At 40.4% G+C, this 13,835-nt stretch overlaps 4 protein-coding genes across 4 annotated transcripts; 2 read left to right on the top strand and 2 right to left on the bottom strand.

Annotated features, from left to right (window-relative positions):
* mRpS18A (mitochondrial ribosomal protein S18A) lies at positions 1–612 on the top strand. Its single transcript, XM_065238130.1, has 2 exons — positions 1–123; positions 186–612. The coding sequence occupies exons 1-2, from the start codon at positions 18–20 to the stop codon at positions 572–574; spliced, it is 495 nt and encodes a 164-aa protein (XP_065094202.1). The 5' UTR covers positions 1–17; the 3' UTR covers positions 575–612.
* On the bottom strand, positions 605–1,519 carry LOC135714633 (COMM domain-containing protein 2). Its single transcript, XM_065238045.1, has 3 exons — positions 1,349–1,519; positions 1,209–1,286; positions 605–1,144 (listed from the first exon to the last, which is right to left on the bottom strand). Exons 1-3 carry the CDS (start codon positions 1,413–1,415, stop codon positions 621–623), a joined length of 669 nt encoding a protein of 222 aa, XP_065094117.1. The 5' UTR covers positions 1,416–1,519; the 3' UTR covers positions 605–620.
* Positions 1,520–9,425: 7,906 nt separating this feature from the next.
* Positions 9,426–10,786, top strand: LOC135713298 (MYG1 protein). The gene is made up of 2 exons (XM_065236424.1): positions 9,426–9,811; positions 9,881–10,786. The coding sequence occupies exons 1-2, from the start codon at positions 9,501–9,503 to the stop codon at positions 10,626–10,628; spliced, it is 1,059 nt and encodes a 352-aa protein (XP_065092496.1). The 5' UTR covers positions 9,426–9,500; the 3' UTR covers positions 10,629–10,786.
* On the bottom strand, positions 10,732–12,304 carry Pus1 (Pseudouridine synthase 1). The gene has a single exon (XM_065236343.1). It carries the CDS (start codon positions 12,172–12,174, stop codon positions 10,816–10,818), a length of 1,359 nt encoding a protein of 452 aa, XP_065092415.1. The 5' UTR covers positions 12,175–12,304; the 3' UTR covers positions 10,732–10,815.
* Positions 12,305–13,835: the final 1,531 nt, after the last annotated feature.

Genomic DNA, 13,835 nt, shown 5'->3' with positions numbered 1-13,835 from the left:
CCAAATCCTCCGCAAAAATGGCTCTGTTCAGTGCAGCAAAATCAGGAATTTCCAGAATAAATACAATTCTGTGCAGTAATTTGCGACCATTTAGCGTTTCAGCCGCAAACAATCTAAAAGAAAGTAAGTGCTTAATTTACAGTGTAATCTCAAAGTAGTAAACTAATCTGCTAAAATGTCCCCAGTCAAAGAGGTAACCCAAAAGGATGCGCTTGTCGTTAGTGCCGATTATGTTGCTTCGCCGAGATCAAATCAGATGCTTCCGCAGGTGATCGAAACCAAGTGCGGTAGCGGGTTGCAGTTTTGTCCCCAGTGCAGTCTGGGATTGGATGTCAAGCATACGGACGTGCTGATTCTAAGCCAGTTTGTCCGCAACGATGGATGTATGCTGCCACGCCGGGTAACCGGATTATGTAAGCGCCAGCAGCGACGAATGGGCGCACTGGTGATCATGGCACAGAAAGCAGGTCTTATGCCAAACATTAACCCATCCTGGAGCAAGAAGGATCCAAAGAAGCGATACCAGTGGAAAAAGTACAACAAATATTTCGATGAGGACACCATTAAATGCTAGCAGTTTGTTGAAATAATACAATGATATTAGGGAAACAACTTTGCGTTTATTTCTGGAATGATTTGACAAAGTTTCTAACTCGGTGAGTTTTGGAGTCTATCAAAGCTTGCTCGAGAACTTGAATCAAATGGATTAGGCTTGTCGGATCGGTTTGCAGTAGCACTTCCTTCCGGGTGCTTGGCTCAGTAAATTCCTCCTCCGGTGCATCACCGTTTCGTTGAAGCTTTTCCTTATGTTCGTTGACAACTTCGCTGTCCAGATGCAACTTCATCGCTATTACCGGTGCTGCCTGTTTGTGCATGGATCTGGAGGCAACTTTTGCTTCTAGGCGCCACTCCAGATCACGGAAATGCAATTCACTATCGTTGGAATGTTTGAGGATGTTTTCCACCAGGTTCCGTTTACTGTTGACAAATTGCCACAGAATTGCAATTTGGCCATCAGTAAATTGGAGGTTTCGAAGCGATTGGAAATCCTCTTCGGTAGTATGCAGCTTGGTGGAATCGATTAGGAGGCAAACGAGTGCATCAACGCAGCCTTTGACGCTTTCGAAGGTTGTTTCGAGTTTTCCTGCGCCGGAAAAAGGATACACAGTTCAAATATCAACTGCAGATGAGCGGTCTTTTCAACTTACTGGCAGCGACTGAGCACTTTTTCTCGTTGACTCCATTGTTGATGTATTCGATGGCCAATTTGCAGAACTCGATAAGAACTGGAAGGGTTGCTTGTATTATCTATCAACAAACAATCGTCTGTATTTAAAGTAGCACTTACCCTCTTCCGGCTGGTCAAGAACGAATTTCAGATGTTTGTCTTGATCTTGTTTGATTAAATGAGCCATACCTATCGTTTTATGACTAAAGTCATTGAGCAGACGTTTTCAACATGAAAAAGTACGATTTCGATTTAAAGAGTTTGTTGAGCTTCAAGGATCAATGTTTTGATTAGAGAGCTAAATTCAGCCTCTTTAGTTTTGATCAAGGTGGCTACATATAGGTGTTCTAATGTGTCAAATTCATGATTCAGCCATAGCCCTCTCCAGGCGGGTTCGTATTGGTGCGATTTGCGTGTGTTAGTGAGATGAAATTTTTTGTTAGCTGAGAGAAATTTTTTGTTTGCTGTAAGAACTGTCATTCTAAAGCAAAAATAAACAACAAAACGAAAATAAACCCTACGCTTGCACGCTAACAGTGAAGTACCCTTTTTTGAGTAAAGGTTAACCCATTTTTGATAAAGGTGGCTTTACTCATTAATGAGTAAATTATTTTAACAACAATGAGTTTCTGCTAACAGTAGCTAACAGTTACTACTTAATTGGCATAATGAATTACTCATTAATTAATGGTGCCGCTTTTATTGACAATGGGTTCACTGTTACTCATAAATGGATGTTTGATTCTTACCGTGCACATGACAGTATACACAGAAATTCAAAACAACCCAAAATTAAGTTCTTTTCACTCATCTCCCATGTTCCGTACGATAAGCCAAATTTGGGTAAACCGGCTCAAAGTAGTTTGCATTTAAGCACGGCAAAAAAAATTACCCATCGCTAAGTTATTTTCAATTTTTTCTACCCAAAATTAAGTTCAATTAACTCAAATTTGGGTATATCGCATATTACTCAATTTTGGCTTCTTGTACGGAACTAGACGGTTGAGTCGAATCTTTCGTTCTATTTTTGACAACAATAGCGAGAGGAAATGAAACGGACAGAGGTCAAATAACTCAAATTTGAGTTTAAAAAACCCAAGCGGTGGGTAGTTTTGTTTTTCTGTGTACGCTAGTGTGTGTAAAATTATGTTATTAGTGTAGTGTTCGTGAGATCCTGCTTGGAGAACTCAATAGCCCTCTCCAGGCGGATTCGTATTGGTACAATTTGCGTGTGTTAGTGAGATGAAATTTTTTGTTAGCTGTGAGAAATTTTTTGTTTGCTGTAATAACTGTCATTCTAAAGTAAAAATAAACAACAAAACGAAAACAACCCCTACGCTTGCACGGTAACAGTCAAATACCCTTTTATGAGTAAAAGTTAACAACAATGAGTTTCTGCTAACAGTACCCGCATAAACGCGAACCATAAATTGACCTTACCTAAAAAGGTTAAAAATTGTTTATAATCCCTGCTAAACTTTAACTGAAATGGTTATGGAACTTTACATGAACGTTTAATGATAAAGTTTCAACCTTATGTATTATGGTTTTTTGGAACTGGACCTTACAAATAATGGGTTGTTAAGAACCATTACCGTTCCAAATTCTTGTTTTCTCCATACATTTTCAGAAAGAGAACTATATTAGAACCTTTTAACTTATGGTTTGAGAACTTTAATGGTAATGGTTATGGTAGTCAGTAAGGTCCACGAATGGTTTTGTAACATCGATCAACTTTATGTGGAATATATCGTGAATTGGTTGCCTGTAATTTACTGATTACCAATTCACGATATATTCCACGTAAAGTTGAGCGATAATACAAAACCATTAATGGACCTTACTGACTACCATAACCATTACCATTAATGTTCTCAAATCATAAGTAAAAACGTTCTTATATAGTTCTCTTTCTGAAAATGTATGGAGAAAACAAGAATTTGGAATGGTAATGGTTCTTAACAACCCATTATTTGTAAGGTCCAGTTCCAAAAAACCATAATACATAAGGTTGAAACTTTATCATTAAACGTTCATGTAAAGTTCCATAACCATTTCAGTTAAAGTTTAGCAGGGATTATAAACAATTTTTAACCTTTTTAGGTAAGGTCAATTTATGGTTCGCGTTTATGCGGGTAGCTAACAGTTACTACTTAATGGGCATAATAAATTACTCATTAATTAGTAGTGCCACTTTTATTGACAATGGGTTCACCTTTACTAATAAATGGATGTTGGGTTCTTACCGTGAACATGACAGTATACGCTAGTGTGCATTAAATTGTATTATAGAGATTAGTGACGTTTAACGAACGCACACTAGCGGGAGCAACGCCGTGTATAAAATAAAAAAAATATATGGTTAAAAGGAATGAATCTTTTGGTTTGATGAAAGAAAGAAAAAGTTAATCAATCAATGAAAATTACAATGTTTATTATTTATTTTGAAAATAAAGTAGAGTCGATTCGGTAAAAATTATACTGAACGCTATGGTAAACTTTACCAATCTTTCAGTAAAATTTACAGTCTAGGTCAGTAAATTTTGACAGGCCACAAGCGAAGAAAATTTACAGAACGGATTGTAAATTAAAAAATTACCGAATGGATTACCGAATGTTCAGCTGTTCCATATTCAGTAAAAAATTACAGTATACTGTAAAAAAATCTTAGTGTGTATCACACTAAGATTTTTTTACAGTACACACTAAGATTTTTATACAGTATACTGTAATTTTTTACCGAATATGGAACAGCTGAACATTCGGTAATCCATTCGGTAATTTTTTAATTTACAATCTGTTCTGTAAATTTTCTTCGCTGTCTGCCAAAATTTACTGACCCCCTTCACTCTTTGGAATTTAAAGAGACAGATAACAGCGCCAAAACATCTAAACATGTATACGAACCCACACAACTGAGCGGACAGTACAGCGCAAATCAAAACACGAAGCGGTGTCATCACTCATCGTCATCATTCAGCTTCGGCTACTTCCGTTTGCGTTTGCTTTCACCGGCGTTGACAAATACTTCCTACGTTATAAAATAGGAAAGTAATGATTATTCCAACGTAATTTTCTGAATAGAATGCGTGCTGCATTGGCCAAAGAAGACGGCACATTTTATTACGTTTAGCAATGATTTCGATACGTTGCATTTCCAGTGGCTGGGGCGTTGGAATAATCCTTTAGAGAGAGTGAATATTTTTCCCATGTTTACTTCTATGCTTATTAAGATTATTTTGAGCACCAGCTCCGCAAATCACCAATTAAAGGGTGATACGGTCAAAATTTGGTCAATATCAACTTGACGTATTTCTTTCAATTTTGCATTTAAAAAACCTGAACACCCCTCATTTTGCAGGTGTGTGTGTGTAGAATGTTGCTCCTATTTTGATTTTGGAATTCACTCTTCAGTTGTCAAAATGCCGTCCAAGCAAGAAGAGCAGCGTATCAAAACTTTGCTCGCGCATCGCGAAAATCCGAGCTACTCGCACGCAAAGTTGGCAAAATCGCTAAAAGTTGCCAAATCAACCGTTACAAATGTAATTAAAGTGTTTGGGGAACGTTTGTCGACAGCCAGGAAGTCTGGATCGGGGGGAAATCGAAAACCGGAAGCCGCTGAGACGACAAAGAGAGTTGCCGGTAGTTTCAAGCGAAACCCTAACCTCTCTCTCCGAGATGCCGCAAATAAGCTGGGTGTATCGTCTACAACCGTGCATCGAGCCAAAAAACGAGCCGGACTATCGACTTACAAGAAGGTAGTGACTCCAAATCGCGATGATAAACAAAATACGACGGCCAAAGCGCGATCCCGGAGGCTGTACACGACGATGCTGACGAAGTTTGACTGCGTGGTAATGGACGACGAAACCTACGTCAAAGCCGACTACAAGCAGCTTCCGGGACAGGAGTTTTATACGGCAAAAGGAAGGGGAAAGGTAGCAGATGTTTTCAAGCACATGAAACTGTCAAAGTTCGCAAAGAAATATCTGGTTTGGCAAGCCATCTGTACCTGTGGCTTGAAAAGCAGCATTTTCATAGCTTCCGGGACTGTCAACCAAGAAATTTACGTGAAAGAGTGTTTGAATAAACGTCTGCTGCCTTTCCTGAAGAAACACGGTTGTTCCGTACTGTTTTGGCCGGATTTGGCATCTTGCCATTACGGTAAAAAGGCCATGGAGTGGTACGCCGCCAACAACGTGCAGGTGGTTCCCAAGGACAAGAACCCTCCCAACACGCCAGAGCTCCGCCCAATTGAGAAATACTGGGCTATTGTCAAGCGGAACCTAAAGAAGACCAAAAAAACTGCTAAGGGCGAGCAGCAGTTCAAGGCAAACTGGTTTTCTGCGGCGAAGAAGGTGGACAAGGTGGCTGTACAAAATCTGATGGCAGGGGTCAAGCGTAAGGCCCGGCAATTCGGATTTGGAAAAGCGGAAGCCTAACTGAATATTTTTCCTGAATTTTATACTAATTGAACTTGAAAAAGAAATTTAATTTGATTTTTTAAATAAACGATTTCACCGATTTACACGCGTTTTCCCTTGACCAAATTTTGACCGTATCACCCTTTACTATTAGAGATTTGCATCTTACTGATACCGGTGGTATATTGGAAACTCTTTCGCTCGAAAGCAAAACATATTACAAGCACAGACAAACAGACATAACACATTGAATATGTCTCACTGAAAAACATCGTCGCTAAAACATTACCGCCATCTGTTGAGTACACTGTGGTGGGTAGTACCATAGAGGTAACTCTAAGACCACTGGGTCCCGAAGAAAATCATTTTTATTTTTGGCTCACTCAGTACCAGAACAACGATCCCAAGCAGTCCCAAGCTATTTCACTCACCCCTGCATGTTCTGCATGAATCCACACACCCCTGATGTTATCTAATAATAGTAATAGTAATAGAATTTCAACTAGAATAGGGTACGTAAATCGTTTGCTTGGGACCAATAGGCTACTAAAGTTGTGAGCCAATTTAAAATCGTTAGTTTCGTATTGATTGTTGGTAGTACGCTGAACAGATGGCGGTAGTGTGTAAACGTCAAACCCAAGGGAAATGACTATGCGCGCCACAGGTGGCGGTACTACCAACTACTATACTTTTAAATTGACCGTTAAATGCTTGTTCGATGAACAATTTGCGAGTGTTATGTCTGTTTGTCTGTGTTACAAGCATGATGCGCGCTTGGATGTGTGATTGTTTTCTCAAGTGTTTCTGTTGCGTATAAAGTGGTAATGATTGACAATCGGAGCAATCACAAACAAGTAAGAATCTGGCTATCGCAATATAATGATGATGACTTCGAGGATGATCTTCTTCTTCTTCGCATTTCAAGCTTATTGCATATCGCATATTAGCTTATTGCGTGCTCTCAACTTAGTGTTCTAGATGCACTTCCACAGTTATTAATTGAGAGCTTTCGATGCCTGTACCATTTTTGCATTTGTATAATTGTGTGGCAAGTCCAATCATACTTCTATGCCCAGGGAAGTCGAGAAATTTTCCAACCCGAAAAATTCCTAGACCGGACCGGGAATCGAACCCAGCCACCTCCAGCATGGTCTTGCTTTGTAGCTGCGACTTTACCGACTGAGCTAAGGGAGACGAGGATGATATCGTCCTCTTTTCTCGTCCGCGTTGACATCTGTCATGCTGACACCTGTCAGTTATTGAGCCCTGGTGGTGAAGTTGGCGGGAAACTCCCAACAGTTTCAATGTGCACTCAACAGATGGCACTGCGATCACATAAGGGTAGTCATTATATGTCTTGTATGAAAAATTGATTAGTGGGATATCTTGTTAATTAGATATCTTTGCCGATGGGGTTGTTAGTTTGCGTAGGCGTATTCGGTTCTCGCGAAAAGGGCCTAACAAGTTTTGTGTACAAAAAAGGATAGGCCCGTTGCAAATGTTACGCGAGTATTATTCATGTTTATTAAACAGGGTAACGCTATTGTGTCACTTTTTGTCGAGTGAGTGAACTCAAATCCATCCGTGCACTCGTCTATAGACCTGTACACGGGCACACAAAAAACTAAAATTGTATCAATAAATATAATGCATTTTCAAATTAAAAGTTTACCAAAATCCATAGTTTCAACTGCGAGTATATTGAACATAACATTTTTTTTCTTTTACTTCCGACTTGTAAATTTAAAAGGGGCTGTTCATAAACTACGTAGAATTTTTTTTTGGGATTCTTGACCCCCCCGTCCCCCTGCGTGGACAATTGTCCATACAAAATTTTTAAAATTTGTATGGGCCTTGGATAATTGTCAACCCCCCCCCCCCTAAACTGTCTACGTAGTTTATGAACAGCCCCAAAGTGCATATTTTGAAAGTAAAGTTGTACAACTGTCAAAAATACATCTTTAGAGGTCGTTTTTACTGGCAGCACTGAACTCTCATTTGCCGCCATTTCCGATAGTGGAAATTTGGTCAGCCGACTGCTGCCGACAACCAATTTTTAAAAGTAAGTCAATTTATGAATCGTTGAAGTTATTGTTGGTTTAATGGATCTCTTTATTGGGAAACCAATTTAACTCACATTTATATTGTTTTTCGACATTCATATAGACTCCCACTGAAGGTCATCACTATTTTCCCGAAACAGTTTCCTCCATCCCATCGTCACCGGCGGAACTGATGGAGTAAGCTCACTGTATCAGCTGTGGTTGTTCCGCCGGAAAAGCCTAATTTGGACTTCAAACGATCATCGATTCAAAATTGAATTTCCCTAGTAGGGAACCAGATTCACACGGAACATGTACTACGCTATACCCTGGAGTGGTGCTGGGAATTTGTTGAAAAGGCTCCGTTTGCCAAATTGTCACTTTCTTTATATCATAAATGGCATTTGACGAAGCGATGATTGGCATGCGAATAAAATAGTGATTTTTATTTATTGATTTATATGATGAATATACATAATAATTAGAAATGATAAGAATATGAGTAGTGAGTAAAAGTATTCAATACTTTATTTTTAAGTTTAAGAACTCTTAATTTGAAAATAATTTCATTTTATGATAAAAACTAAATATTACTACTATGAAAACGGCATCTTTTGAAGTGAAACAATTCATATGTCATTTTAAAAACCTTGGTTTTTATTTTGACGGTTCTACAATTTGATTTAAAAGCTGCAACTTTTAAAATTAACAATGAGGGAAACTTTTATTTTCACAAGTTTCAGCTTTTTATTTTGAAAGCTCTGTACTTTCAACCAAAAAGAACCAATGATAACTTTTAATTCTAACAATGTTTTTTTTTTCAATTCTATTAACGATATTTTTTTGTGTGGGTGAGCTTTAGTTCATCTACTGAATTTTTTTTGACACAACAGCGGGGCCCTGTTTACTAAAAATGAACACATGAATAATGCTCGCGTAACATTTGAAAAGGGCCTATCAACTTTCGTAAATAATTTGCAAGGTCCTTTTCACGAGAACCGAAGTACGCCCACGCAAACCAAGAGCACTATCGGGAAGGGAAGAATTTCCTCTACCCGATGGTGTTGTTAGTTTGCGTGGGCGTATTCGGTTCGCGCGAAAAAGGGTTAACAAGTTTTGTGTACAAAAGTCGATAGACCCGTTTCAAATGTTACGTGAGTATTATTCATGTGTTCATTTAAAGTAAACAGGGCCCCGCTGTTGTGTCACTTTTTGTCGAGTGAGTGAACTCAAATCCATCCGTGCACTCGTCGATAAAAATCCCAAAAATGCGCGAAAACACGGCCAATGAGAGGAACCCAAATTTGAGTTAAGTTTACTCATGTATAGGAAAAAGTTCAGAAACTCTCGAGAAACTCAGCGATGAGTAAATTTGCCTCATGTTTTTCCAGGAAAATATTCCCGAATATGAGAAATTGGTTTATCATGGATGGACTTTTTGGTAATACTCATAGACTGAGTAAAATTTGCGTAGATTTTCATCATTTTCCGGCAGATTTTTGAGGTTTTCCACAGGAAAACATAAGGCAAATTTACTCATCGCTGAGTTCCGCACTTTTTGCGATTATGAGTAAACTAAACTCAAATTTGGGTTGATCTTATTAGCCGTCAATAAAGCGGGAAATGTCAAAGTAGAAAAAAAAAATAAAGCACGCGAGCAAAATGCTTCGCCAGCTGTCAAAATTTGTACTGCAACCAAACATCTGTTCGTCCCACAATCTGCTTCGATTAACGGGTTTCTCCACTAAAACTAGACACCTCAACCCAAGCCACCGCTTTCAACGTCCGATATCAACAACTTCAACAATGGCCAGCGAGGATCAGAACTCGAAACGTTTCAAAGAAGACGACGGCCGCCCGCTGGTGATCGGAACGCACGACGGTATCTTCCACTGTGACGAAGTGCTGGCGTGTTTCATGCTGCAGCAACTGCCCCAGTATGCCAATGCTTCGGTAACAAGGACCAGAAACGAAAAAGTGCTGGCACAGTGTGACATAGTGGTGGACGTTGGGGCTGTGTTCGATCGCGAGAAGCACCGATTCGATCATCATCAGGCCAGTTTCAATGACACCCTGAACTCGCTGAGACCGGAGATGAAGGTCAAGCGAGAGATTAGGTGAGTTTGTATTTTTTGACTGCGACAAACCGGTCGGAATGAGTTCCAGCTTTTTCTTTAAATTTACAGATTGAGTTCGGCTGGTTTGATCTACACGTATTTCGGAGAGGAGGTCATTCGTCAAATTCTGAGCAAGAATGCCGTTGAAAATCCAAATGAAGAATTGGTTCGCGCAGTCTATCGGAAACTGTACGACACTCTGATAGCGGAGATTGATGCCATCGACAATGGAGTTCCGATGTTCGATGGTGAGCCCAAGTATTCCATCAATACACATCTAAGTGCTCGCGTGAGTCATTTTAATCCGGCTTGGAACGAGGAATCGGACGACGACACTGATTCGTTGAAGCGCTTCGAGAAGGCTAAAGCATACGTTGGACAGGAATTCGTCGATAAGGTTCTATACTATGCGAAAAGGTGGTGGCCAGCTAGGGAGCTTGTGCAGAATGCCGTCAAGAAACGGATGGAAGTCCACGCTTCCGGGGAAATCCTGGAGCTGGAACACTTTGGTCCATGGAAGGAGCATTTGTTTGAATTGGAGGAGCAGTACGATGTGGTCGGAGTACCGAAGTACGTCATTTACTTCAACAAGGAAAACGATTGGCGTGTAATTTGCGTTCCTCTCCAGTCGGCGAGCTTCGTGTGTAGGAAGTTCCTGGCCGCTCCGTGGCGTGGAGTGCGCGACACAGAGCTGGAAAAGGTCTCCGGAATAGAAGGTGCTACGTTCTGCCACCAGTCGGGATTCATCGGTGGGAATAAGACGCGAGCAGGCGCTCTGCAGATGGCCGTCGCCAGTTTGGAAGCGAAGGAAGAATAAAGGTTCTATATTTAAATTGGAGAACTTTTCCAACTGTTGTTTGCTTTGTGAGGAACTTCTTACTTCAAGGACCATGGATACATTTTAGACCTATTACACAGCATTGTTCATATAAATGCAGCACAACTCCTGCAAAATATATATTACTTCTCCAACTACTTTTCAAACAAGTTCAAATAAAATCACCCTACTCATCATCATCATCGTTTTCATCGCTACTTTTTTGTTTACCTTTCCCATCCTTGCATTCGTTCTCATCCCTAGGGTCGAAGCTGTGCAACGGTAGCGTCTCCAGCCATTCAAACATCGAATGGGTCTTCAGCTCAGTCTCCACAATAGTGGCAGCAATGTGCTTCCGAAAAAACTCCTGAATCTGCTCCTCCTCCTTCTGGAAGTCCAACGCTTCGTGGCACCCATCCTCACCGTAACGTACATTGTACTTTTCGTAGTGGATTCGGTTTAGCACCAAGCCCAACCCGGGTGCTGTCGGAATACCGTACCGTACCACATCGAAAGCTTTCACGATCGTTTCCGACGGCGTCAATCCACGCACAACGGCCAACGTCAGGCCAACCATTTTACGAATCTGGTGCAACATAAAACTCTGACCTTTGATCTTAATCGTTGCGAATTCAACCGTTGTCCCTTCCGGGATGAAAGGCTTCTCACACTCGAAAGACATTATAAAACGCTTAGACGATGGATCGATAAATTCTTTACGACTCGTAAAGTTATGGAAGTTTTTCGTTCCCTCAAACAGCTTCAACGTCTCACTCACCACTTTCAGTCGCTCTTCCGGAGCTCTATAGCTTTGGATGTCCACCTTCTCCTCGTTCAAAGCAAATGATATCGTCGGCAGCGTGTAAGTGTACGTTCGTGCGTCACAATTCGACTTCGAATTGAACCCTTTGGTCACTCGCTTCACAGCAAACACCTTGATCTGTTCCGGTAAATCCTTATTCAGCGCATCAATATCCAAAGTTTCCGGCAACTTTATCGAAACCACCTGTGTTGCTGCCGAGACTCCCTTATCGGTTCGAGCCGCTCGCTGAAACTGTATCTGCTGCGGCTGGTTGAATGCTTCTTCGCTGATCCAGCCGTGTTTCAGCATGACCACCAGTAGCTCCTCCTCGATGGTTTTTGTTCCCGGGTTCCGCTGCATCCCAAAATAATTGACTCCCGAATAGCCCATCACAATGACGCACTTTCGCTTTTTAACACGCGTCGCGGGATCAAAGTTCCGTACTGCCTCCGGATCCGTCGGAGGATCTTCCCATCTGCGTTTCTTCACTATTCCATTGTAGCGGCTTTTGGATTCCTGCTGCTGACGCTTCTGTTGGTAGCGTTCTTCGTGCCGTTTTTTTTTATCGGTGATATTCTGCTCCACAGCATCGGCCATTTGGACAAGGAACGTAGTGGCGGGTTTTGATTCTTCGGCCTGAGCAAACGAAACCACCGACGGGGACCGGTGAAGCAGCCTCGGTATCACACAACTGCCGCGAGATAAATCTACGGAAACTACGGCGCGGCGGAGAAACGTTAACATTTACCTCACTTTACTTTCAACGAGTTCTGCACTATCGCTATCGGTTGTGAAATGGGAATTTGCACGTACCTAGATGAAACCGATTTTTATTCCAATTTTACAGCGGATCAACCCGACCGAACATGCACGAGGAAACTGGTTGACATGTTTTTGTTTGGAAAAAGTTTGTACTACTTTTTAGTACGAAGATGACACGTTCAGAGCCGAACTCCGGATGAAGGATGAACGAGAGGATGAACTGCGGATAAACCAATCCGCGTGAACGTGCCTTGAATGTTATACAGTGGACCACCGGTAATTTGACCGTTTTTAATCGGAACACTACACTCAAAGAAAATCATTTATTTTGATCATAAGAATAGACTTATATTTTTTACATAGCACTGCTTTGAAAAATAACAGTTGTTTTTGACTGAATCAGAAAAGGATGTCAGCCACGGGAGTAGAAAATTTACAGCTTATATAATAATCATCATTCCATTCATAGATTTTAAATCATCAACGCAGAGATACTCGGTACGACAGGTGCTCTCGGTATGCAGAAGGATCAACGGCATGAGGACAATTTCGGATCCCAATCATAAAGCACTGAGAAATTAATCTTCAGTTGCACACTATACTTTCCAGATCCATGCTCGGAAGCTCGCCCTAATAAAAATGTTATGGTTAATTTGCTTAACGACGTGTTCTGGGTATCATCCAAACCATTTGTGGAATAGTGCAATCATTTGGATTATCGTTCGTTTATGGTAATTTTTTATTAGGGCGGGGCTGTAAATAATTCCGGTTCCAGTATGCACGAGGCACGAAATGATGCATGAAGTTCAAACCACTCATATATCTATCATTATTCATAAAAAACCAATTCGTTTTTATGTTTTTTTCTAATGAAATATAAAAGTAAACAATATTGAAAAGGGACTTCATCAATACAAAATCGAATTCAATGATTCTTATGGTTCAAAGTTCATAAAAAGTATTAATCAGCCTTATACTTTTCATTTAAGCAGGATTCATTTCATCCATAAGATTTATACATATGTTTAATAACTTCCCAACAAACAATTGAGAGCTCTTATAAAAGACCTGAGTTGATCAAACGTTGAATAATAGCTTCCAGAGTTGAACAAGAATGTAGTTGTATTGCCTTTTTGGTTAGAAGCTTCAAAAGCTGCTCTTAAATGATTGTTTACGTTCGGTTTAACTATATGCTTTATAAGACCTACGATAACTTTTATAGCACCTTAGTTAAACCGATTGACAAGAGCTATATAGAACGTGGAATAAACGCATCAAAACAAACCATTGGGAGCTCTTATAAAACACCTGAGTTGATCAAACATTGAATAATAGCTTCCAGAGTTGTACAAGAATATAGTTGTATTGCCATTTGGTTAAAAGCTTCAAAAGCTGCTTGGAGCACTCTTAAATGATTGTTTACGTTCGACCAACCACCAACCACAATTTTGTTGCTAAAAATAGCACAAGTGATAGGCACGTTTATATGACCATAAGGCAATGATTATTCGACTGCAAGAGAAGTCACTCAAGATGAGCTTCATATACTTCTCTCATATGATCAAAATATGTATTCAAGAATAGAGCAGATGGAAACAGAAGCGGCTGGCAATCCGGGATCATGAGTTCGAATCTTGCTTCGA

Source organism: Ochlerotatus camptorhynchus, unplaced genomic scaffold (genome assembly GCF_037179485.1).
Source record: "Ochlerotatus camptorhynchus isolate MF236.1 unplaced genomic scaffold, CSIRO-AGI_Acam_v1.1 ptg000004l, whole genome shotgun sequence".
Taxonomy (NCBI): Eukaryota; Metazoa; Arthropoda; class Insecta; order Diptera; family Culicidae; genus Ochlerotatus; species Ochlerotatus camptorhynchus.
Note: the sequence above shows the minus strand (reverse complement) of the source record. Positions and strands in the feature narration are given on the sequence as shown.